At 39.7% G+C, this 27,214-nt stretch overlaps 3 protein-coding genes across 3 annotated transcripts; all 3 read left to right on the top strand.

Moving 5' to 3' along the window:
• The first annotated feature begins 126 nt into the window (after positions 1-126).
• On the top strand, positions 127-3,887 carry LOC117785731 (putative phosphatidate phosphatase). The gene is made up of 2 exons (XM_034623941.1): positions 127-371; positions 2,103-3,887. Exon 2 carries the CDS (start codon positions 2,483-2,485, stop codon positions 3,524-3,526), a length of 1,044 nt encoding a protein of 347 aa, XP_034479832.1. The 5' UTR covers positions 127-371; positions 2,103-2,482; the 3' UTR covers positions 3,527-3,887.
• Positions 3,888-5,987: 2,100 nt separating this feature from the next.
• On the top strand, positions 5,988-7,045 carry LOC117785733 (putative phosphatidate phosphatase). The gene has a single exon (XM_034623943.1). It carries the CDS (start codon positions 6,016-6,018, stop codon positions 6,973-6,975), a length of 960 nt encoding a protein of 319 aa, XP_034479834.1. The 5' UTR covers positions 5,988-6,015; the 3' UTR covers positions 6,976-7,045.
• An 18,357-nt stretch (positions 7,046-25,402) lies between these two features.
• On the top strand, positions 25,403-26,266 carry LOC117782925 (serine protease 1-like). Its single transcript, XM_034620025.1, has one exon. It carries the CDS (start codon positions 25,403-25,405, stop codon positions 26,225-26,227), a length of 825 nt encoding a protein of 274 aa, XP_034475916.1. The 3' UTR covers positions 26,228-26,266.
• The last annotated feature ends 948 nt before the right edge of the window (positions 26,267-27,214 follow it).

The following is a 27,214-nucleotide window of genomic DNA, read 5'->3' as shown; positions in this document are numbered from 1 at the left end:
ATAACCAATGCGACTGCAATCGTTAAGCAATGATGAGAACAACAACAACAACAATAGCCATTTGTGGACAGTGGACAAGTGAACAGACAAGAGAGCGATTTGTTTACAAAGTCAACAACAAACAACGCTTCATGGCATTTGTTTTCATTCAGTCGGCGTCGGCGTCGGCAAACGGCGCTTCCAAGTTTACATTCGGATCAGCACAGTGGCAGTGGATCGTAAAACTAATAAACGATCGATCGTCAAGTTGAACAATTGTCGTTTATGTTTACGGTTATGTTGCATTATGGTGCGTGGTGCAGCTGTACGCAACTAAAGTGAATTGCAAAAAAAATACATAAGAAGGAGGGAAAAATCTACTTGTAATATAAGTGAGTGCACTTTATGTGAAACAAAAGTTCTATCGAAAAAAAAACGATAGAGACAATTTAACCCAAAGATCAATTACAATATTGATACATATGTAGTTTATTGAGTTTAAATTGAACTTCAATTAAATTTAAAGTTAATGCAGCAATTTGTGAATGTTAACAGAGTTCTTTATTGTTTTTATGCAATAAAAAATAAGCGATTTAAGTTCAAAGTGCATTTTAAAATGCCAACGGTTAACGGTTAACCCCGCACAACAGCACAACAGTCAAACAGAAGCAAAATAAGCGCCAGTTGGAGAATACATACATATGCATATCTGTACACTGAAAAAAAGATTAACTTCGAAAATCAAGAACATTTATTTTAAATATAGCATTGTGTTCTTTTAATAAGACAATCTCAAAACCCAATTATAAATTTAAAAAAAATTATAAATAAATAAATTATAAATTTAAAAATATTCCTTTTCTTTTTATATGTTAATTTGAAATGATCTAAAAAGCAAAAAGGTGTTGTCTAACGTTAATTTTATGTTCTCAACAAATTTTTTTAGAGTAAAATTCTTTGTTTTGAGATTATAATCTTGATTTTAAAACATTTTTTTGAACAGTGTAAAGTGTGAAATATGTTAAAAAGAGAGAAACTCATACTGAGAGAGCGAAGCCTTAATTCAATCAAATGTCGCTTATTCATTCAATTAAAGGTCGCGCCATTTGACGACCCACTATGACTGCGACTGCGACTCCGACTATGAATACGAGTACGAGTACGAGTACGAATACGAATACGAATACAAGTATAAGTATGAGTAGAGAAGGAGTGTGTGTGAGTGGCCTGTATGTTTTTTAATGCAATTGACTGTTCAACTTTGTGCATATGTCACATGCGTTTTTTGGGGGCAGTTGAGCAGAAGTTGCCGCAGCCAGACGCCGCTGCCGACGGCAACGTCGACGTCGACGTCGGTTGGGGGCGCAAAGATCAGAGCCATACACAATGGGGGCCATTCTTGAAGAAGAGTGCAACAGATTAGCGTGCCACATGCCGCATGATCTTCTTCTTCTTCGCCTTCTTCATGTTGTGTATTGAGAGTGTTGCACTTTCTGCTGCCGACTTATAGATGATAATGCAAATCTCAATGGGTGCGTGCGACGCGCCTATTTTATGCATCACTGGCCCACAACAATAGACGACTATAGTACTCAGACCCAGCCGACGACAATGCTGATGATGATGAGTAAAGCGAGTGAGTCACTCGCCTATTGACCTAAGATACGAGTATTGGCCACTAATCGTGCTTCTCCTACTTATATCAGTCGTACTCGAGGAACAGGTGAAAGTCATTCACGTACAATCGAAATTAAACAACAACTTTCCTTAATTGCCGACATCAGTCAAAAACCGCTAACTTGTCCAAGTTTAAGTATTTGCACAATTGCCTCAAAACGAGCTGAATTGCAATGAATTAGCACAAATATTGTGTGTGGGCAGATTGAGCGAGTACATTTGCTGTTATCTAAAACACGAGTTCATTTATCTTATCAAAATGATCTTGAGCTTTTTTCAGTTCTCTTCGGGTGAGAGCGATGAGACATTAAGACACTGAGCGAAAGACTACAGTAAATTGGTGTACTTAAGTTTAACATAAGTAAACAAAAAGTCTGTTTATATTTTATCATAACTAAATCTTAAAACATGTAGCTCTACCTTATAATGTGAACCTTTTCTTTCAGTGTACTCCGTGGACTGCAAGTAGGCTGTTTTCTAATCTCGTCTAGTGCAGAATACTTGCTGTGGTGCACATAAAAAGAAAGAAAGAGTGACAGAGCCCTCTGTCAGAGAGTGATCGAGAGAGCGAGAGTCTGAAAACAATAAAGTTAGAGCGTCGCGGAGCATGAAATGATCGTTAAATTAAAAGAACGTTACCCACTCGAGGCCAGTTCAGTCAGAAATTGACAACGAACCCGAAACGACGCGACGCGACGCGACGCCAGCGAGTCCGACGGGTATTAAAAAAGCAACGAACCCGAAACAGAGCCCAAACTTAATTAGACAGCATAAAATTGGAATATTAACTAATTAAAAAAGCATCGGGACAGACGACGACGACAAAATGCGCGACGTCGCCAATGAGCACAGTACCGGGGTCGACACGCGGACGGACAGAGAGAGGGAGCGGGAGCGGGGGCGGGAGAGGGTGACGGAAAGTGCCTCGGACGCTCAGCGGCAACTGACCCGTCGCTTCCTCATCGAGCTGCTGATCGTGGTGGTGCTGGTTATACCCATCTGCATCTATGAGTTCGCCGTGGAGCCGGCGCGCCGAGGATTCTTCTGCGACGATGAGAGCATCCGGTATCCCTTCAGGAACAACACGGTGACTCCCGTGATGCTGGGTCTGCTGACAGGTGTACTGCCGCTCCTGATCTTCGTCGTGGTCGAGTATGTGCGCTACATGCGAGCGGGAGAGCTGTCCGCGACGGTTCAGCTGCTTGGCTTCCAGATGTCTGCGTGGTACGTGGAGTTGGGCCGCCAGATCGCTTACTTCGGCTTCGGCATGCTGCTCACCTTCGATGCCACCGAGGTGGGCAAGTACACGATTGGACGGCTGAGACCTCACTTCATCGCTGTCTGTCAGCCGCAACTCAGTGACGGCAGCGTCTGCAGCGATCCGGCCAACTTGCACCGGTATGTGGAGAACTACGAGTGCGCTGGAGAGGGGTACTCAATAGCAGATGTCCGGCAGACACGCCTCAGCTTCCCCAGCGGCCACTCCAGCCTCGCCTTCTACTCACTGCTCTATGTGGCACTCTACCTGCAACGCAAGTTGACTTGGCGCAGCTCCAAGCTGGCTCGCCACTTCCTCCAGTTTGTGCTCATCATGATGGCCTGGTACACTGCACTTAGCCGCGTCATGGACAGCTGGCATCATTGGTCGGATGTGCTGGCCGGTTCGTTGATTGGAGTCGTTGGGGCACTGATCACCGCCCACTACATTGCCCACTTCTTCAAGCCGCAGTTCCACGATGTCGTTCTCGGTGGCGGCCTGAGGAGAGAGGACACCTCGGCAACCCTTCAAGAGGAGGTCTGTCCCAGCACCCCGCCCCCATACTGTGTCAACGGCAGCTACAACGACGATCAGTATTGTACCAAAGTATAGTAAAGATTTTGATAAAGTCCAAGATAAAGTGCAAATCTAACTAAAACTAAAGCATTCCATACCAAATAAAACACATGTATAGGGAAGATAACGCGCCCGTGCTATTAAAAAATGAGTTACCTGTGAAGCAAAAGCAAAGAGAATTTTGAGAGTAGTTACATTCCGATATTCTTGTTTAGATTTAAGAATTCCAGATTCCTCATATCGTATATTGTCGAATCTTTCATGTGCATTTGTATAGTTACCATACGTCTATGTTTATCATATTCAATGTATTCACATTCTACATTCTAGGTCCATCAAACTGTATTCCATTTGCTCGTAGTATTTATGTAATAAATATAAAAAACCACATTCCGAATTATGATGAGTATTATTTGCCCGGTTCATGCTTCGATGCGTTTCATTACAGACAGAAATTACTCGAAAAATAACTTTGCACTTGGCCCATTTTAATTTTCATTTATTTGTTTCTCCAAATGTATGATCTCATTACTTATCTTATTTGTAAAGTCCGTTTTTAAGTATGTTTTGGGAACACAAACAAAGTCTTGGCATTTGTCTATATAACACGTAAAAATCGATGGAGATTAATTAGTGACTCACAAGCAGTGCTTAGTATTTATCTCCATAGTTTCCACCTGAAAAATGTCTAAAAATCGGTATACTTAAATGATGAATACTTAAACTTTTTAAAATTTTAAAATCCTGGCATATCACAACAAAACATATATAGCTAAAATGTTATTTACGAGTAGCTGACACTTGAATAGATTACTGGGTATTTTATAGTCGAGCTCATGCCGTACATTCTGTATCTGCTGCGTCATATTTAAGATGCATGAAAAAAGGGGGAATTGAATTAGACTTAAGATTTGTTTGCGATAAGCCCTTTGAATAATCGTGGGAACTTGTTTATTTTTGAGAAAAAAAAAAAAATTAATATTTCGGGTAGAAATAAAAAAAGTTATTTAATAGTATTTATCATTATTTGCATATTAATTGTGTACTGTGTGAATCATAAATATGAAAATGTATGTCAGTCGACACCAACTTTGTGAAGAGAAATCTATAATTTTTATGAGCTTTAACTCAAAGTTCGTTCACTCGACACTTATAATTTTGTTTCCAACCGCACAATATAATTATAAAATTTGAGCAGACAGTTTCGTATTCTATCTCGTAAAAAAACTCGCGTGTTATGTGAACCTTCAAGGCCAGACCAGAGGCAAAAATAAAAACACATCTAAGTAGGGTAGATCCCTCGACACGTGCCTCGGCATTAACTTCTTATCAGTTGTCTTATACCGAAAATAACCCAAGACTAGTACGAATTTAAGTTTGGTGACGCGGACTTTTGGAAATACTACTACTTTCTACTGCTATATTAAATTAATAGGAATGTTCCCTATTAGTGAATTAATTCTAAACAGATAACGACAACATCAGTTGTCTTATACTGAGAATTTGCCAAGACAAGTGCGAACTTTGATACACAAATCTATAGTGATTTACCCTCTTATTGCGCTCATTCTGAACAGATAACGTCAATACTTATTAGGTAAGAAAGAGAGAGTATTATTGTAGAAAGCAAATGAACCTAGTGTCTATCCGACTATGATTGTAAGCAAATTAGACCTCTTTGCTTAGTACTCAGCAGGTAAATAACACTAGGCAACAGCCAAAAAATTACACAAATCTAACCTACTTTTTTTGATGGCAAATGTGGGCGCACCTCTGAAAAAAAGTATTAAAAAAAGGCAAATTTTAAAAAATTCTAAAAAAAAAAACTCAACATAGAAAAAACAAAAAGTGTTTTTCGTCGTTTGTAACCATGTCTATAAAAAAAAAATGGGTTTGGTTCTTGTAATAGCCAAAAAGTTTAAATTTGTTGCCTAGTGTAATTATTACATGAAACTGTTAGTTTTGAATGAAACAGAGAACTGTATCCAGAAGTGTTTCTATATTTAAGTTTTTTCGGAAGTATCCCACTTAGTATATCTACATTTACATTCAAAAATGTTCCATGAACATTCCAAACACGTATTCCTTTAATAATATTAATTGGTACATGCAAAGATTCTAATAAAATAATTTCTTTAAAGAATAAATTAACTGTAAAATGTTTGTCCAGTAAAACGTAAATCTATAGGTGTTTCGGAGAGTATTTTACTAAGTATTTCTATAGTTATTTTAAGGAATTAATTTCTGTTATGGCAGCCAAGAATCTACAAGTAAACTTTGAAAGTTTTGCTTGGAAAATGGTTGATCTCCACTTGTAAGAGTATTAAAGGTGCTCTGTAGATCAATTTTTTAATATTTCACTTTGCTATTGTTATGAAAATTAAGCACACAAGTATTTCAAGTCGCTGTAACGAAGCTGAAATCGTTAAGTGTCGGAATGTTTCTTGATCGAGACAGCGGCTTCAACAAAGAGCTCGATTTCTCGGGGCGATCAGTGAAGCGCGAATCGTTGAACCGAGCGAAACATGAGTGTCGATCTGGCGCTCAACTGGATGTCAGTCCAAAGCGCGAATCTGCGCCTTCTTATCGATGTGGTGCTGCTGGGCGGAATACTCGCACTGGGTAAGAACTTCCGCCGTATTTGGGGACGCCCAACACAACGTGGCTTCTTCTGCGATGACGAGTCGTTGATGTATCCCTACAAGGAGAACACTGTAACATCCGCGATGCTTCACTGGACAAGTTTCAACCTGCCCCTAGCCGCACTTGTAATCCTCGAGAGCTATCGGTGCTGGAGGCGATCTGGAGCAGGCTCACGCTGGGTTAAGTTCTGGCCAGTTTACAACACAGTGCGCTGGTTTCTCTTTGGACATGTGGCGGAGCAGTTTATCAAGGACATGGGCAAGCAGTTGATTGGCCGGCTGCGTCCTCACTTCCTTGCAATATGTCGACCACTGTTTCCGGATGGCAGCTCTTGTAATGATTCAGGACCTGGTCAGAGTCATGTCTACCACATCGACTACACCTGCCAGTCGAAGCTCTCGGGTGCCACTGAGGAGATGATTCGCGATGTCCATGTCTCCTTTCCGAGCGGCCACTCGGCGATGGCCTTCTACGGACTCATCTTTATGGTTCTCTATTTACAACGTATCCGTTGGCCAACGCCGTCCACTTTGCTGCGGCCCTTGTGCCAGCTGATGCTCGTCGGACTCGCCACATTTATCGGCCTGAGTCGTGTCACGGATTACAAACACCATTGGTCGGATGTTCTGGCCGGTTCGCTGCTGGGCGCCTCCATTGCCCTTGCGGTCTTCTGTGGGGCGGAGAAGGAGCTCCAATTGCATCTACATGCAAATGCAAGTGGACCTCAAACAGTTGTCCCTTCAGCTTCTGCTGTTGTGGCAAAAACCGATGGGGAACTTGCAACCGGAGTCGAACAGCTGCCACATGATTTGTGCTTAGTTACATGCCACAGTTCTAATTAGTTTCAGTTGCGTTTTAGCTTTAAGCCCTTATGATAAGTGAACTAATTATTAAATACATACAAACAAAAAAGTGAAATTGCGTTGACTTTTTTCACAGTTCTGGACTCACATCTTGATACTAAGTAAGTGTTTGTTTATTTCCAATTAGCACTATACAAAATATTTAGTTGGCCAAACAATGTAAGATTCTGCCTTTATAACGCTGACATTCATATCATTAACTGCATAATCTCACACTAATCTACGAGCTCGTGCTAAGCTCTGCTAATATTGTGCAAATATTTTCAAGTATGACGTACTTACTGACGCATTATTTAGTAAACAGTTTCGCATAGAGATCTGTAGTCAAACTATAAATAGCTTTCGGGGTACTTGTTTTTTAACGGAAATTCCATAGATGAGGACGATCATTACGTACCTGAAAGGAAAAACACAAAAAAGAGAGATAATGAATAAACAAAATACAGATAGATTGTTAAAATTGCTGGTCATTCACAGAATATTGTCCAACAAACTACTTTATTTATCAAATGAGCAACTTCATTTACTCTCAAGACTCCACAGATCGTTTAATGGGACAACACACAAAGCAAATTGATTTCAATTAGCAACCGCAGGGAATTCCACGTCGAAAGCCACTGAGAAGATGCGACACCATGTTGAGAACTTGAGAAAGGTGCAACAATTAGCGGCTCTTTTAGTTTCATTAGAGGGAAATTTTCAAACGACTTAACCTCAAGTCAACGCCCTTCACGCCCAACTCCCAGCTCCCAACTCTCAAATACTCGTACTCGTATTCTCCAAGTAAAGTGGAATTTCCAAGAGAAATAAATAAATTTCAACAGCAGCTGCATAAATTGACAGAACCCGTGAAAAAGCATCGCCAACCCAATGCCAGACACTGATGATGATGCGCAACACCTGAACCAGAGACTTCGGTTTCTGTTTCGGTTTCGGTCCCGTTTTTGTCTTTGGGCTACCCTCATCAGGAGACGGAAACGCAGACGGAGACGGAAGCTTTTGGCGGCCATTTTCACTTGTGGTTGGCTTAATTGGCTCATTTATTTTGATGGCAAAGAAAATGCTAGAAAATTGTGGCCTTTTTTCTCCGACTGGTTCTCGCAATTTACCTGGTTCGTTGCTGTCTTTGGTTTTATTATGATTAATTATGCCACACACACACATATACACGCACACGCCTATACATATATATAAATATAATTTGACCCTAAGCTCCACTTTCTTGCCAAGTTTTGCAACTGTGTCAAGTTGTTGTTGTTGTTGCTGTTGTTGTTGTTGTTGTTGTTGTTGTCTGGCCCCAGATTCTGATGATAAATTTCTATGCAATTTATTTTAATCTGCTGCGACAGAGCACTCCCCCTGTCCCTGCATCTCTTCGCCCGTCCAGTCGTCATTTTAGCAGCTAGTTTTCATGCGTTAATTAAATGGAAAATATTTGCACATAACAACAAAAGCGGACAGCAACCTATGGCAACGCTTGAAGTACGAAGGGCAGGAGAATCTCCATCTAAACTTTAGTTGGAATCCAACACAGTGACCTACATTTTGCATAAGCGAAAGTTTTGCTTTGCTTTTGCCTGCAACAGGAACAACAAATAGAAACTGAGAAGGATTCTCAAACTAGCAGAGATCCTACCCCTTAAAGTTATCAACTGAAAGGTGGAGAAAAGTCACGCTAGATAGTCTATAATGTGTTATAATACTTATATAAGGAATTACATCCACAGCAAGTAGAAACTCACAAGTAGATGAGATACTTTTAATATTATGTAGTTCTTTATATGGAAACTTACAAGTTGGAAGTGAAAAGACTATAGTGCATGTAGTAGTATAGGAATTATAAACAGGTTGACAGGAACGACAAATAAATTTTGTCAAGAGAAAGCGTCTTGATTCATTGAACGTGTAATGTGCAATTTATAGAATTGTATATAACATAGCAGCAATAAAATAAACAAACAACAGGAAAAACAGCTGACAACTGGAAATTCAAATTCCTTGGCTTCAACTGTCACTGCAGACGGCAGTCTGCGCTAGTGACGAAAGCAGCACGAAGGGTGCGAAAGGCGACTAGCAATATATACAGCTGTCCGAACAGATTGAGTTATATACCGATCGAAAGGTTAAGTCTAACTAACAAAGTGGCGAGCTTAAACTTTTGCTAACCCACCTGGCTCATGAGATAAGGGGGTGTAAGTGGGAGGGGAAAAATTAAAATGATTGCAGCTAATGGGGCCGTTAGGGCATTTAGGTAAAATTGTTTGTTTTTGAAAATTTTTTATCAAAAATACGCGTCGATTAATACCTTGATCACCCAAATCCGAAAACTAGTTCTAAAGATAATTAAATTCGAAATATATATATCCTATGTATCATTGAAAAGGTATGTTTGAGGGCTTTTAGGCGTACCTTCTTATACCCTGACAGACTCCATTATGCATATACATTCTTGATCAGGATTAACCGCCGAGTCGATCTAGCCCTGTCCGTCTTTCTATCCGTCTGTTTGAACGCGTCGATCTCAGAGACTATAAGAGCTAGAGACTTCAAATTTGGTATGTAGGTTCCTGCATACCATACGCAGGTCGTTATCATTGTAAAAAATAAACTTAAAATTTACGCTTTAAAAATCTCATTAAATAAGCACTTGCAGCAGCCTTTGGCAGACTTAAATTTGTTGCGTGAGAGAGAGATAGAGAGTGAGAGAGGAAAATAGGTGTTGATAGAAGCACAGTTGTAGTTTGTAGATGTCTTAACCAAACTGTTAAAATATGCATTAATGTTGGTTTTGTACATTCTGACCAAATTTGGTTAAATTTGGTTCCATATATCATATAGCTGCCATAGGAACAATTGGTCGAAAACCAACCTAACTACAGAGTACCTGGGCACAGGGTATCCTACTCTCGAGCGTGCTCGACTGTAACCGCCCACAAGTTACTTAACATTTTTAAATTAACCTTAATTTTTTCGTCACAAAATTGGATATCAGAAACTTTGGGACTAGAAATTGCTTTCGTCACTAGACTTTTACCTCACGTAGAGGTTTTTTTTGTCGGATTAATATATATCTAGCGACTTGTAAGTTTTCGTTTGGCAAAAAGGGATTTATTATTACTTTAAAAAACAAAGAGTCAAAAACGGTAAAATTTTGTTTGTTAAGAATCTTTGAACTTATCATTGTTGATACCTGTGACTATTTAATAGTTATACCATACAAAACACGAATGCCATTATTGGGTCTAAGCTCTCAACTTTTTTTTACATATCTTGATTACCTTTTTCCACATTTACATTTTTTTTCCAATGTTTACAATATTCACGCTGCAAGTTGCATTGTAATTCCCGCTTATTTTCAAAATTTAAAGGATCTAAAAAACAGCCGATTTGATGAAGTTTCAAATATTAAGGGAAGTCATTCAAAATCCATAACATACTTTTTCTTGTCTTAAGTGTTTAGATTTAGAAAATCAAAAAGTTTTAAATTAAAGAACTCGATTTATCGGAATTCCAAGTGGAAGAGATTCATGTAGAAATAATACTACTGGAGGAGTAGTAAAATCTAAAAAGCAAGTAGTAAACAGGACTTTTAAGAGGGATAACATAAAAAAAACTTAAGTAAAAAGGTTTCTCTTGAATTCTGCATTCTAAGCTGTATTAAATTTTCTTGTATCTCAGATTTAGCTTTCTATGAAATTTGTTCATTAAATGAAGCTCACCTCAAAATTTCCACTTGACAACTGTTTTCCCTTCTTAATCCTTTAAGTAACACTTTAATGGCTTTGCCTGCTGTATGTGAGTATGTGAGGTGTCGTAGCCATCAATCAGCAGGTCGCTTAACTCGCACTCTCAATCAATTGGCCAACCTCAAGTACTCTATCGACTCCGAACTCGGGACTCTGGACTCTGGACGCTGGACGCTGGAACCTCGACTCCTGCGGGCACCGCAAACACAGACAGCACAAATTTAAGAGCAGCACCATCGAGTGACTCTCTAATCGCTGTCAGGTGTGATAATGTTGCCTGATGTGTCCGGTTGCAGTTGCACTTCCTTCTCGTCCCCTCGTATCCTGTCCAGTCACTGTCCAGTTGAGTCAGTTTGTCAGTCCACCATATTCATATCAGGCATCGTCATCATGGTTGTCATCAACATCATCAAACTGCATTTTTGCATGCCTCTTTGCCTGTTTGCTCAACAAAATGTCCTAAAGCATTTTCGGGCGTGGGAGATTTTCTACTTTTCTCTATAGCCATAGAGACAACACCTATGTATGATGTTGTTGTTCCATTGTTGTTGTTGTTGTTGTTGCTGTCATCCTCGCACGGTGCGCTTCATATTTCTGCGGTTGCCAGTTTGTCCATTCCATTCCCCGTGGCCCTAGACTCCCTCCTGGCAACTTTTGCACTTGGTATTTGCCAGCAGCAACCAGGTGTACTCGTAGTCACCAGTCGCCAATTGTCTGCTGTGGATTCTCCGTGCTCGATGCTCGATGCTCGATGCTCGATGTTTGGTACTGGGTTCTGTTCCTCATTGGTTTCATGTGTGTAAAGACAATTTGATAATCGCAAAATGCAGCATAGTTTGAGTTAATGAAGCTTGTGTGCCATGTTTGACTGCCATCCTTGGCATATCCGTGCGATATGTGTGATGCCAGCCAAGACTAAATATACCTGACAGGTACAGGTCCAGATATCCGACCACAGCAGCCCAGAGGAGACTTGCTCGTTGTGCTGTTTGTTGGAAAACAAGTAGAGCGTTTTGCTTGCCAATTAGTAATTTGTTTGCCGCCTGGTTGACTTGAGAGTAGGAGCACCCAACCCAATCCCACTCCGTCTGTGGTGCTTTCAATGTCGGAGATGGGACCGGTCTGGTAAGTTTAATTTGAATGAATCTGTTGAAGATTGTTCTGGCTTTGGCTTCAATATTCTGTCAGTTAATCTGTAATTTGCTTAAAGAAAACTGTAAACTGCAAACTAAAATCACAGTTGGATTCATTTCGTGCCACGTCTAAAATGATTTTTCATACACGTCTCGTATTGCTGAAAAACAACAATGACAACTCAAACGGCACACATTCCGCACTGCAGATTCTCCATTCATTTTCAATTTATTTAAATTAATTTAAAAGCATGCTCCACACGACACATTACAATGCATTTATCAGATTGTCCCCCATCTGTTCCGACTGATTTTCTTCCAACGTGCTGTGAACTTATTCAATTTTTATCGACTGACAAGACGGGCAAATTCAATGTGACAATGCGACAGCTCAACAACACCAGCAGCAGCAACAAGCAGCACAATAACAACGATGGCTATAATAATGGACGATGGTGCTGACCCCCTCCGAAGATCGTCTGGCCTGACTGGCAACTCGATGCTCGATGCATTCTGAAGGCGACAGCAGGACGTGAATCTTACAGCAATAATGGCCAGAAAATACAGATTGCAGTGCAGTGCAGAGTCCCAGGCAGGGTCCTGGCGAAATTCTCTTCCGTTTTTGCGTCCTGTCGTAGAAATCACACGCAGCCTCGACACGTGACGTCGACAGCAAAAAGGGCGGCCATTTTGCGTTTTGTCACCGCCGCCATCATTATTAATATGGCCAGCAAGAGGAAGAGGAAGAGGAAGAGGAAGGGAAAGAGGAGCGACAGGTTTTCAGACTGGTCCCCAGAACGATGTGTGCGCTAACTTCCGAATTGGGTTCGTGCTGTGATTTTTTTTCCAGTCCCTGTGTCCTAACACCTGCACAGCTGGTCCTACCCCAGATAGCTCCTTTTTTTCGATGGCTCTCTGACAATTTTGATTGCTGGCCGTTGGCTGTGCTGTCCAACTGGTGGCCCAGGTGGAGCAGCTCCTTCTACCGGTCGGACAGTTGAAACAGGTGTGTCTGTCAACTGGCAATCAACTTTCATTTAGCAGCATCATTTGTCACGCTTGTTTATTGCCCGGTTACGTGTTGGCCACACTTAATGGCTGTTATTGTCGCCAACCTTGGCCCAGACGACAGTCGGAAGTCGAAGACACAAGTCGAACTGCAATTGGAAATGATGGCATACACGGGAAAGGCAGAAAGAAAGGACAAGAGAGAGAGAGGGAGAGATAAGAAAACTAATCATTTAAAATAACAATTAATAGATTTGTTCCACTCTTCTAACTCATATGATTGGCTGTTTCTTTTCCAAATGCAGTTCCTAGTCATCTCATCACTGATTCATTGCAGGCTTAGTTCAAATCGAATGTCAAGGGAAGAAAGAGAAGGAAGAGGTCGAAATGAAATGCAATCGTTGCCGTTGGTGTTGCTAATGCCGCGTTGATTATGAATATTTTAGCGCCGTCTGACAAAAAGCCGAGCCCCATAGATGATAACCCCGATGACGATGATGACGATAATGATAATGATGATGATGATGATGAGGATGCTCATGACGTTGACCGCAAATGTCGCGAGTGAGCAATAAATTTATATGCACGGCCTCGAATTCGACGGAGGAAACCGCGACCATATGAAAATTTACATTTTGCCAATTTCCAGCTGTCGAAGAATCCTCCTCCATGCCATCCAACCCTCCTGTGCCCTGTGTAATGTGTCCTGCCTAGATCTCTTGGCCCAATTGGCTGGCTGCATTTGCCTATCGTCTATTGCAAATCTTCGTCGAGTGCAACGCGTAAATTCCGTTACCACGCCGTATGTCCGTCTCTCCGTCCGGAGGTCCGTCTGTCCGTTGATTCAGTTTGGTTTGGTCTGCTTCGGTTCGGCTCACTTCGTTCTGCCAGCAAATGCAATTTCCTAATTTCTCACTAGGGAAATGCCGTTAAGAACGTAGCCAGCCGGTCAGTCCGACATCCCGGCTGATTGGGCAAGCGGCTGTTTAAAGGCTTCGGCGGGGCTGAGGGGCTAGAGGGATACGGGGTCCAAAGCTCGACTGTACTCGCTTTCAAATTAATGACCCGGCGCCGCAGACGTCTAATGCAAAAAACCGCAGACAAAGGCGCATAAATGTATAAAGTGGACGTTGGACGGCAAAAACTGCAGAAATCGGAGTTAGATGCGTCATCTAGGAGTAGGTTACTCCATTCCATTCATCCTCTTGACCTCTTTCCCTGTTGGCCTGAGCTTATGCAAAACAAATTGGTTTATGTATGAGACCCCCAAACATACAGACACAGAGATCCAAACGAACGTCTGCATGCAAGGAAATTCACACGGACCGAGCTCACATGATGGAAGGCACCTACATAAATGGAAGGCATCCCCCTAACAGGTCAGATCCAAGGGCCAACAAAGTGGAGACGAGAGTGCTGGCTAAGTAAATTGTTGGCATAGCCCTTGATTAGCTTACTACTCTCTTACTACTCTCCAGCAGGAGCTCCAGCTCGTTGGGGGTGGTCGTAATGCATTTGAAACCACACGAGCGGAATTCATATGCATCCGCTGTGCAGTTGTGGATAGGGGATACGGGATGGGGGTAAATCGACTGGGGTGAGGTCACTGCAACTGAGTAGATCCATTAAAATTTCAGCAAGCCAGGTTGAAATATTAACTTTTGCTTATTTTGATTAAAACTAAAAAACTGAATTAAAATTTTACTACTGCATATGCAACAGTTTCAGATGCCACATCAACATGACTTGAAAAAAAGAATGGAAAATCCAAAACTACTGCATACTTTTAGGTGATTGTATCGAAATAATTATTAATAACTTTGGTTAGCTATTACTGCCGTTCTACTTGTCTGATCTTGCTGCATGGCTTTAATTTGAATCAAACTTGATCTGTCTCTCAGATCCTTTTGTTAATACAGACGAACAGACGGTTTTCGTGATTTGCGGGGTTGGAAGGGTGCGTGTCTACGTGTGAAAGAGACCTAGTCGCTCACACGGACGGATAGACGGACAGACACACATGGCTATATCGACTCGGCTGTTGATGTTGATCTAGAATATATATACTTTAGTGGGTTGGAGATATCCTCCTCCTCCCTGTTACATACATTCTAACGAACATAATTTTTTAAGTAACGGGTATAAAAAAAACATGTGATTTCGGGAATATTCATTTTTCGACTTTATATTTTTCTAAATATAACTTTTGTAAAGCTTCTGCAAGATTTTGTGATCGTGAATTTCCAATACCTGTCGCGGTAAAAACTTCAGAAAAATTTTAAGAACATTGAACTCGCGTTTTTTAATTCGCAAAATTTAGATTAAACGGAAAGTAACAACATTAATTTGTCTAAAGACTTTAATGCTTTAGGAGCGATGTCTTTATCAAAAATAAGAAATTCGAAGACCCCTATATAATTAAGACTCTACATATCTCCCTATTGCGTTTAATTTTGGAGTGCAATTCATATATATTGTGCTCACCAACATTGCATTGAATCGGTGTAAAAAAAACTTTCTGTTATTTGCATTGCGTGGCCTTAATTGGAATGTGGATGTGAAACTGCTTTCGTATTCTATAAGAATTCTATTAATAAACCTTAGTGCTCTTTTAAATCGTATAATAATGCTTAGTATAGTTATTTTTTACACTAGTAGGCATATGCATTTTATTATCCGTCACAAAATTGGATATCAGAAATTTAGGGGCTTGATAATGCTTTCGTCACTAGACTTTTACCTCTTGTAATGTCAGCGATCCAACCAATCTTCCTATTTCCTGCAGATTTTTCGTGGTTATTGATGTCAGTTCAAAAGTTTTCGAAGTGTTTGCCCAAAGTATTATGATAATTTGATTATACTTAAAAAAAATAAATGCAAAACAATACAAGGCTCGGCTTTTTTTTTCCTTTCAAAGAAGATTTGCTTTTCTATTTTGGTCAACGACTTAGCGGCTTAGCAATTTCATTTATAAATTGCACCGTATTGCAAAATTAACATGCTTAAATAATTTTTTTTTAATATTAACCCGAATCGCCCTGAGCAACTTTTTTTCGACTTTCTTCATGAAACTTTCAGGACTGATAATTTTGAGGTCGCTGAATCCGAAAAAGACATTCTTTTTGTTCGTCCTTGTCAGGATAATCAACAGGACCATTTTTTCGGCTGTTACCATAACTTTTTATCGGTTAGAGACAACAAATTACTCTTAGAATATCATATTTAAGTTAATATAATGTTAAATTGTTGTCTAAAACTGAAGTGTTAGTAAATGTCTATTGCTTGTTGCCACATGGTAACGCTGGGAATATTCGGGTTAATAATTCCAAAGTACTTAATCATTAATCTTAAGTTAAAACTTAATTTCAAAAATTAAAAAAAAATTGAGCCTGTGCATAAGTGAAATATAAATTTTTAGAAACCAAGAGAATGTGTAGAGAAAGCCAGAACCATACACGATTTATCCAGGTGACCCGTCGGTTCATTCACTTGCGACCTGTGCTGAGCACAGGAGTGATAATGCGACTGCTGTGCAGAGTTGATTCACTGACTGGGTATGTGACCAGGGCAAAATCAATAAACGAACACAAAAATTTGCTCGGCTTAGCAGCCAAATTGGATTTGGGAAAATAGAAAAAGAGTAGCCCCATTCAGATGTGTTCAATATGTGTGTGTTTAGGGGGTTAGGGGTGGTCAAATAAGCAGATAATATGACATAAATGATTGGTTGAGAGCCAAGCTCTGCGTCGATGTGGAAAAGTAAAAGCGCAGATTGTTTTTGACCCAATGGGGGATTAAGATTTGGAGAAACTGCTGCTCCAGTCAACGATGATGACGACATAAATGTTATGGAAGCCCAAATGATATTCCAACTCCAAGCACAATCCCCATACCAATCCCCATCCCAATCCCAATTGCAATGCCAACGAAAGCGAAAGAGTAAACGCATCATCATCAGTTTTAACGGCACTCGAGACCAATGGGCGCCCAGTAGACGATGTCAGTGTGTGGCCTGTGTACACAGGAAAAACCCGTCCTTGTTCCCAAAAATCTCGCGTATGACTTTTCAAATGAATGACAGCAATTAACGCAGTCAATGAAGCCGAGGCCATTGTTTGCCTCTGCCTGCCCTCTGTCCTCTCCTGTCCTGTCCTGTCCTGTCCTGTCCTGTCCTGCGCCCATTCCGGCCCCTTACCCTTGCCTTACCCCGTCCGGCTATTAAAAGCCGCCATTGCCAGTGTCGTCGCAGTCGCCAAACAATTGCAGTCGACGTCATGGCATGGTTATGACACATAAAAACAGGCTGGCCAACTCGCTGGTCCGGCAAGTCCTGTCCGGGTCGATTCGACCGGTTGCTCGGTTCAGAACAAAGCTGCCGTTATCTGGCGCTGCTGTCTGCGCCGCTTGAAAGGCCCAAAATAAACAAAATGGCCACCAGGCCAGGCCGGGACCACTAAATCTGTTATTTATATGACATCAGCGGGTTATCATCGTGAGCAGCCGAGGCAGTTGAGACAGCAGAGAGTAAACGCATCGTTTGCAAGCATATTTTAAAAGTCTTGTGTCGTTTGGGTGGTTTGGTGGAATATTTAGAAGCTATATCGAAAACGAGCACCGGAATCAGCACTAAAGTTTAATACACACTTTAAGCAAAATCTTATCTATGTGGTTGTTAATTCACTCTAAGCGACCATGAAAGGGTTTTCGATACTTACTATAGATATATGTGTAAAGCAAACATATATTAAAAGGCATTGCAATATATGAATTTATCTTCTGACACACTAAAATACAAACATCAAACTGGACAGCGTTCCTATTGTGGTCTATAAAACGATTAAGGCTAACAACTTTTGAATCGTAATTATAACCTACACATGAAATTTATTAGCCAACTGAATCTAGACATGGGGTCGAAAATACCTTCCTCAGTTTTTCACAGTTTTATGGCGATAAGAATGTTAAAGAGCATAAATTGAAGCACTTTTAATTTATGTTTAATGGTAGATTGGGGGAAAATATAGATTGCAGTTTCCCTAAGTTAACTGAGTATGTGTAAATTAAAACAAATACAATTTTGGTTTTATATGAAAAAAATTAGTTATAATTGAACAGTTAACTAAATTGCCCAAAAATCGTATTTCAAATTTTCTGTTTTTAAATTTTCACATTGTATTTAAATTATAAACTGTTGGTCAATCTTTCTTTAAGATAAATTTTCTAATTTTGGATTGGAATAAAAAACAAACTAAACAAAACAAATGCACCTTGGTGATTATTGCAGCTAAAGCTATAGTTGGTTATGTAAATAAACTAATTTGTACTGTACTTAAATGTACAAAGTATTTGATTTTATTTTTTTTTATTTATTATAATTGATAATATAATATAATTTTTCTGCCGTCATTTCAATGATAAATTAACCAAAGTAAACCAGCTAATTAAAAAAAAAGAACATTTATTTCAATTTTGATCGACCTGAATAAGTAGAGAGAAGTGAATGTGAAATTAAAGGAGACCTGCGGCTACGGAAAATGGCATTTCAAAGGCAAACCGAGAACATTTTGCCTACAACATTTTCGCGTATTTTAATGAGCATTTTCGTGGCGGTTATGCGTGGCACAACAGGAGCTAGAAGAGGTGCAGAATAAAGAGCGGGAGGAAATATATGCATAAGACCGCGGAACACGCGTTGTATGTGTGATAAAAGCCCCTAGAGCATTGCGAGGGCGGTTCGGCTGCTGTATTTTTTGCTCCAATGGAACCAACATTGACAATCAGACCGAACAGGACCCAGAGAGCGGGGCAGAGTGAGGCGGGGACCGAGAACGTGAAGCAATTGCAACTGGAGTAAATTTGGCGGCGTACGTGTTGGACGCAAATTTCAAATCAGTCCCAAATTCGGCTCTTTGCAGCAGACACATAAGCATACAGACACATATACAGTCACACACATACACACATATGCTGTCATGGCATCATTTAAATTCAAAAAAGCGATAACGACCGGGTAATGATGAAGAGCAGCATCCAGCGCCGAAATGACCGCCGGGCACTGTGACATTGCACACGCCCGCTAAAATTGGTAACGCGTTTGGGTCAACAGATGTCAAAGTTTGAGGTCACACCGCGAGAGAGAGACAGAGAAAGAGAGAGAGAACTGTCAGACGGTCGTCAGCAGTCGCTCTTTCGGTTTTGTGACAGGACAAACATATTGACGCCACTGGTGACACTAGTCTCATCAGACCATGATGAGGTAAACAGGACACCGTTTGTCCACCAGAGCGTGTGAAAATTAGCTACCGCTGATGTGTGAGGCAGCAATGCGATTACTGTTGCAACTTCAGTTGCACCTCGACTTCCACTTCCTGACAATTGTAGGTAAGTTGCTCCACAAAATATTACCGTGGACGGCCGTTTACGCTAGTGACGAAGGCATCGCGAATTGCATACTAAGAGCATTGGTAACTCACCTGGCTCATGAGATAAGTGGGAGGGCAAAATATAAAATTTGAAGTTTTGACATTTTTCGAGTTTTCTGATATATGACACATATCTGTCAAAGCTCGTTTAGCCACTTCACAATTTGTATGTACATATTTTACATACTTGTATACCAGCTACTCAAAAAATATGTAAAAGGGTATATTGTGTTCTATACAAGCACCCAAAAGAATGAATTAATTTATCACTGCGGACGGCAGTTCGCGTTAGAGACGAAAGCATCACGAAGGGTGCGAAAGGCGACTAACAATATATACAGCTAAGTTGGAAAATTTGATACGACTGTCCGATCAGATCGAGTTATATACCGATCGAAAGGTTTAGTCCTAACTTACAAAATGGCATAAATCTTTTTCTAACTGACCTGGGTCATGAGATACGGGGGTGTAAGTGGGAGGGGAATAATTTAAATGATTGCAGCTAATGGGGCTGTTGGGGCCTTTTGGTAAAATTTTTTATTTTATTTAAAAATTAACATATTTAAACTAATAAATTCTACTTAAAAATACGTGTCGATTGATAACTCAAACACCCAAATCCGATAACTGGTTCAAAAGATAAATAAATTTGAAAATTATAGTGGACTTCTCAAAATGAAATAAAGAGTCAGTTTGCTTGTCTGTTTGCATCAAAGCGCTAAAAAAGGTTAAATGTAATGATGGGGATTTATTCCTTTTCGAAAATCTAAAAATGTTTGTTCTACGACTTAAAAAAAAACCGCTAGTTTAGCGGGAAAACGCTAAATCCCGCTAAAAAACCTTATCAGTTTCCAAACCATAGAAGCTACAGATATGTTCTATATATAATTGGAAAGGTGTGTTTGAGGGCTTTTAGGCGTACTTTTTTTCTAAAGTACTCAGGTAACATTTTACAGGTGAAATAAAATTTATTAGCTTAGATTTTGGCGATTTCTGAAATTCAATTTTCGCTTTTTTTTCAATTTACATTTTTATTCAAAAACTTAGATTAAACTGACTTTTGTTCGTCACAAAATTAGATATCAGAAATTTTGGGGCTAGAAATTGCTTTCGTCACTAGACTTTTACCTCGTGTACAAGTTTTATTTTTGGGATAAGAAAGTAATTTCTATCAGAGGTGCTTTACAAATCTCTAACAGCTTCAAAGCAACCCACAAGCAATAGTTGGTGTTCCTGAAAACAAGAAAGCATTGCTTTCAAATGTCTAAAAAATTGTTGAGAGGTAAATTAATTTTTAATAATTTTGTTAATTATACAAAATATTCCTCAACATAAAAATGTCGTTGAAACTGAAAGTAAGCCGATTTTTTTGATTTCGAAAATCTGTTTAAAAAAACTAGCTCTCTGACATTTATTTTCATATTTGTTAAGACATCTTTACCAATCTAAGGGAAAATGCATTTAAGTTGGTCGTATACATGCTGACCAAATTTGGTTCAAATCGGCTCACTATATAATATAGCTGCTATAGGAAAGATCGGTTAAAAATCAAGTCTTAGTACGATAAACTTTGAATTTTTTAAATATAATAACCAATCTTTTTTATGCTTCCCCAAAATGGCTTTATATTATTGTCGTTGCCGCTTTCAAAGACACATGTAGACGAAATATCAAGCTCAGTATTATTAATCCACTAACGAAATTGCAATGTGCACGTGCCCAAGGAAATGAAGAAATATTGCAGACCGTAAGGCCTTTAGCTTTAATTTTTTGTTTCTCTCCGAATTCTGGTGCAGCAACAGAAGCGCCGCATCAAAAAAATAAAAAAAACGAGCAGTCCAGTTTATAGCGTCATGTTCAAGATGCTAAACACACGCTTGCACACTCACACATGCACACACTCACACACTGGGAGGACACTCAAAGCTGTTAGTGAAGTGGTCGTATGGGCAAAAACGGCGACGTCCAATCAACATCGTCAGCAGCCGTTGGAGCAGCACGCGCTTGGAGCACATAAAACGGGAAAAGCCACAGCGGATTCTTCCTCTGTTTGTATCGCTCTCTCTCTCTCTATCTGCTCTCTCTATCTCTGCCGACTTCTTTGCTGTCCAGCTGCTGCCCATCATCTGCACTGGCAATAAAACCCGCAGGAGATGGCGGCTATGACCCTTGCCTAGGCAATGGGCAATGCATCGCATATAAAATATTTTGCCGCAGCCGAAAAAAGCAGCAAACACACCGAGATAAATGGAATAACAGAAGGCGAATGAGAATGAGAATGAGAAGAGAGCGCGAAGTGCCAGAAATTATGTTGCGAAAGTGAAAAATTGGCTGATGTGCAAAGTGTGGATTCAAATTGGACATCTGTGTGTGTGTGTGGCCAGCTTAAGATAGGCTCAAATTATTAAGGCATATGCTACTTTTAGTGTGACCGTAAGGACGAGTCACATACTCGTATGTGAATGTGTATAACACTTTCAGCTTTAGCCAAAGTTGCGGTTACTGTTTTTTTTTTTTTTATTTTAAAGACCCTTTGGACTCTATGTGGATCGTAAAAATGTCAAGGCATTCGCTTTCGCTTTGCTCTCCAACTTCGGCATCGCCATCGGCATCGGCATAAGCCGCATATCAAAATCACATAAAATGAAGCACACATTTGGGAAAGAGTAAGGAAAACGATTCAGTCAACAATTGCTTACTCTCTCTCTCTCTCTCTCTCTCTCTTTCTGTCTCTATTTGACTGTGTGAGCTGCTCTTCTTATTCGTTTTGTTAATTGTGCGATTCTTTGCTTTGCTGCGCTTGCAGTTTGACTATTTCGCCTCTTTCGCTTTTTTATGGCTTTCTCTCATCTCATATCTGTTCTTATTGTTGCCGCTCTGTGTTATTTGACTGTCCGCACACATACACACACACACACATGTACAACATAAATGCATATGTATTGTATGTAAATGTAATTGTTTGAGGATTTCATGCGGATTTATTGTTGCATGCTTTGTGCTTTCCGTTTGTTGTTTTAGCCCTTGAAAAGTTGTGTACATACATTGATAGGAATTTGATTTGTCAGTTGGTTAATTTATGACAGGGATTGCAAGGATTTATGCTGGATTGCACCAGTTGATTGTGGGGATCGGTACCAAAAGGAGTGGGATAAAGCTGAATTGGGAATTAATCAAAAGATCGCTAGTACTGAATACTCGTATAAGTAAATCTATCCGTTTAACACTTCAACACTTTTTTGAATTCCAACGATTGCCAATAAACCAAAATTCAAACTGATAGTACCTCCGTTGCCTTTCCCTGAGTCTCTGACAGACAGATGGTCCAGTGAAATAGCGTTCTCAGCAGTTGGCAAGATTCGCTGTTGGGTAGTTTCTTACTTTGGCCAAATAAACTGTTAAAAATGCTGAGTACGCGCAATTGGGAAAGTGGAAAGAAAGCGAAGCATGGAGTCGAAAAAAGTGGCAACTGCCATACAAATGCAACAACTGACGCCAAAACAATAAATGCCACTGAACACTACTACTTGTACAAAAGATACAAAACAACAGAAGCGCCAAATGGTTGTCCAAAAAAAAAGGAAGAAAAAAATAAAAATTTCGCTGCAAAGGAGAAGCTGTGGCAATCGTCCGGTGGTAAGCACATGTGGCAAGGGGAGAAGCACTCGAAAATCGACGAAAATCCTTTTGCATGTTGTTACAAGTGGCCAGGACGAGGCCAGAGAGGAAGAGAGAGAGAGAGAGAGAGAGAGAGGGAACATCCCAACTCCACAATACTCCCGTGCCCACTCCGACAGCTTCAATCCGTGCGACCAAAACCCAAATAGTGGCACTTTTGGCTGCCTCTTCATCCGCTTGCCACACGTTGCCACGTTGCCATCGCCTGCTGATTCAGCAGCCTCCAGTCAGGGTTGCCTTCAAGTGCCTTGCGTTGTGTCGTGTTCCTGCCCCCTATTTTTATTTCTTTCTTTTTTATATTCGTTTTGTTTTGCTTTATTTTGTCTCATATCTGCAGATATTTTCCCAACACTTCATAAACCATAAAAGCACAGCCGGAAAATGTGCTGTAAACTGCAGCCAAATTTAATTTGAAGCTCATCATTTTTGTTAAACAGCTGCTGAAATTGTTATTTCTTTCATCCTCTTCCTCTCAAGATCGCAAGTACTACGTTTTACTCAGAGGCTCATACTTCTTATTATTTATTTTAGTTGCAGAGAATCTAGGAACGACTTAAAATCTTAAATTAATCCGAATCGTCCTGAACAACTTTTTTTCAAGTTTCTTCATTCACCTTTGAGGACTAATAAATTTGAGGTCGCTGAATCTGAAAAATACATTCTTTTAATTTACTGTTCGTCCTTGTCAGTATAATCGACAGGACCATTTTTTCGGCTGTTACCATATGGTAACGCTGGGAATAACAGGGTACAGGTTTTTTTAATGCTACAAAATACGAATATTTGCAAAAAAAAAAGTCTAATAAACACAGCTTTAACCAACAGGGGGGCTCTTTCTTGATATATATGACAAAAATTAAAATCGGTGCACTATATCATATAGCTGTCATAGGAAAAATCGGAGTCAAATTAACCTTTAGTATGGAAAACTTATTTGTTTTCTGAGATATCTCAACCAAACTCACAGAAAATGCATATAAGTTTGTACATCCTGACCAAATTTGGTTCAAATCGGCTTACTATATCATATAGCTGTCATAGAAACAATCATATTTTATGAACAAAACAATACCGAAATGCGAATAAAATGTATAGAAAAAACCTGTACCCTGTACTTCCCACCGTTACCATATGGTAACACGAAAATAAAAAGCGTAAATTTACCGAGAAAAAGTGTTTTTATCCGAATTTTTTTTTTATAATTTAAAAGAGAGCAATCTTTTACCATGCTAATGATGTGCATATAGTTCAGTACTAAAATTAGTTAAACGAATTAAATTTACTTGCGACAAAGTGCCTAATGCCGTTTTTTTGCACCGCAGAATGCAGTGAGCAACTTAATGCGCATTTTTCGATGAGTTAACTTCGGTTAGAGGCAACTGAATACTCTTAGAAAATCATATTAAAGTTAATCTAATGGTAATTTGTTGACTAAAAATGAAGTTTTAGTAAATGCCTATTGCTTGTTACGATATGGTAACGCTAGGAATATCCGTGTTAAATATGAAAAATATTTAACTTAAATATTCTTAAAAATATGTAAATTAACTTTAAGAATCTTTGATATTACGTTGAATAAAACATAAAATACAATAATTTTGATTTAATACAACTTTTTAACTTTTAAAATAAACATAATTTAACGTTCTGCTAAATATGGAGTCGATATTCATATTAACTTTGTCACTTATTTAAATTAAAGTATTATATAGTTGATGGTAATAAAAATCTTCGAAAAAAACCTCCTCACGAGGTAAAAGTCTCGTGACGAAAGTTTTTGTGCCGAATAATAATAAATTTAATATGAAAATTATATTAATATTGTAATCATATTTAAAAATAACAATAGTTCGGCAATCGGCACTGCTAAAAAAAAGCTATTTTTGGCGCAAGAATGTAGGCTTTCTTCCCAATGTGCCGAATGCCAAACTATTTTTATTTTTAAATATGATTATAATATTTATATAATTTTCATATTAAATTTTTTATTGTTAGTCACAAAATTGGAAATCAGAAGTTTTGGGGTAGTGTATATATGGCTGGTCGCCTTTCGCACCCTTCGTGCTGCTTTCGTCACTAGCGCGAACTGCCGTCCGCAGTGATTATGTAATTCCGCGTTTGTTTTTAACAGTGTACTTTGGTTTATATAAAGCGGTTTACCGTGTGACGGTAGTATATATATTTATTTTATCATAATTCAATGTTTACATTGCAAATAGCACGGCAAACCATATGTTAAACTGAACCCAGTTGGCAATATTCTGTGTTTCTTTAATATTATATGTTTGGAAATAAGACTGTAGGCTTAAATGATTGATTCGAGTATATATAAGTTGATACTTGAAGCGATCAGTGTGTTTCTATTAAACTCAAACAGCAGAGAACATTTTCTTAGTCCCTCAGTCATTTATATTGTAAGATGCAAAAGTGTCTCAAGGATATTGTCATTGTCCTGCTGCTGAACTGTTTGCCTATCTTCAGCACTGAAGTTCAGACACTGAAGCCGAAGCTCTTGCGTATAATTCCTTTGTTGACTGAGGAGGATAATCATTTTGACAGTGGATATGTTGCCGGGCCGACGGAGATTTCCTACATTGTGGCATTGGAGTTTAGCAATCAAAGATCCAGCTGGTTCTGCGCGGGATCTATCATAGCGCATCGTTGGATTCTTACAGTTGCCTCCTGTACGAATCCTGCCAGCAGGGTGAAGATTAACTTTGGAGCTTCCGATCGTCAACAGTCAAGCTACCATGTTCTTGTCTCCAGCAAATCCTTCTTCGCACATCCGGACTTCAACAGGTTTTATCAGCATGACATCGCCCTGATCCATATGCCGTACATAGTCTACTCGAAAAACGTAAAATTTGTGGCCCTCCCCAGTTCGCGATCATTGTTTACTGGTGAATGGGCCTTATCGGCCGGTTGGGGGCAGCATAAAGGCACTCAGAAGCAGATGAGTAAGTTGCACGTGGTGCAGATTCAAGTTTTGGCCAATTCAAACTGCAGTAAATTGGGATATGGCAAGAGATTCCGTTCAGGCATGCTCTGTGCCCTACTGCCCAACATGGAGACGAGCTGCCGGCTCGACTCGGGCAGTCCCATAGTACTCCAGGCATCGGACACTCTTATCGGCATCGCCTCATTTGGCAATCAGATCGGATGCAAGTCCCACACTCCGCTGGGATACACGAGACTCACGGCGTACATGGATTGGATGGCCACCGTGATGTCGGAGAACGGATAGGAAAACGAATTATCAAATAAAGTAAATAATGCGGACAGATTTCACTGTGATTTCAATAGATTTGTAAGGCTCTTTCGCACTCTGAGATTCAATTAGTCGTTGGGAAGACGCAATTGCTTTCAAGCTCAAGTCCACAAGCTAGATTGAGTCAGGTAAAATCTAATTAACACTAATCAAGGCGGAGTTTTCGCCGGAAGTTGACTAGCTGAATGCGCTCCATTCGGCGCAACTTCCGGTCCTAGCCTCGCCTGTCCGACAGCTTCTCTAATGTCCAAACGGATGCGCGAATGTCACAAGTGTCGAGCAAACATTTCATTAGAGCCAAATTTTGTGTGTTTTCTTTCCTTTCACAGCAGCTGCTAATGAGAAATTTTCTATCCGAGCGAATCCTTTTGAAGGTGCCAAGTAAAATCGTACGCCATACTCAATAAAGAGACACAGAAGACGAGCGAGAGAGAAAGAGAGAAAGAGCGAGAGCGGAAATAGCGAGAAAATTAATTAAATTTACAAAAAAAAAAAAAGGAAAGAAAAACGCGAAAATAGAAGTCAAAAGAGGAAAACGAAGCCGAGTTAAATCTGGCTGGCTGGCAAACAAATGGCCCTCTAATGGTCACTGATTTTGTTTGGCACATAAATATCAAATGTCCCCATTATTCGTTGAGGGTCTGTCTGTCTGGACTGTTAAATATTAAAAAGAAATATATATATAAAAAAAACAACACATAAATCAAAAACAGATGACGCGTTTTTGTAACGATTTTGATACCGTCGCTACTTTGCGTATTATTTATTCATAATTTCTTTTTATTGTGTTTTATTGTCATGCCAAATAGCGTGGTGGCAGTCATAGATTCCGATTCTCCAACTTGTTCGTCATTTGTCGCGTCGCACGCACAACAAGGCGTATACGTCACGTGCAGGTTCGCAGGACTGTCGCTTGGTGGCCTCTCCTATTTTTGTCCTTTCGTCTCTGCATTTCCCGTCGAC

Source organism: Drosophila innubila, assembly GCF_004354385.1.
Source record: "Drosophila innubila isolate TH190305 chromosome 2R unlocalized genomic scaffold, UK_Dinn_1.0 1_C_2R, whole genome shotgun sequence".
In the NCBI taxonomy this organism is placed as follows: domain Eukaryota; kingdom Metazoa; phylum Arthropoda; class Insecta; order Diptera; family Drosophilidae; genus Drosophila; species Drosophila innubila.
Note: the sequence above shows the minus strand (reverse complement) of the source record. Positions and strands in the feature narration are given on the sequence as shown.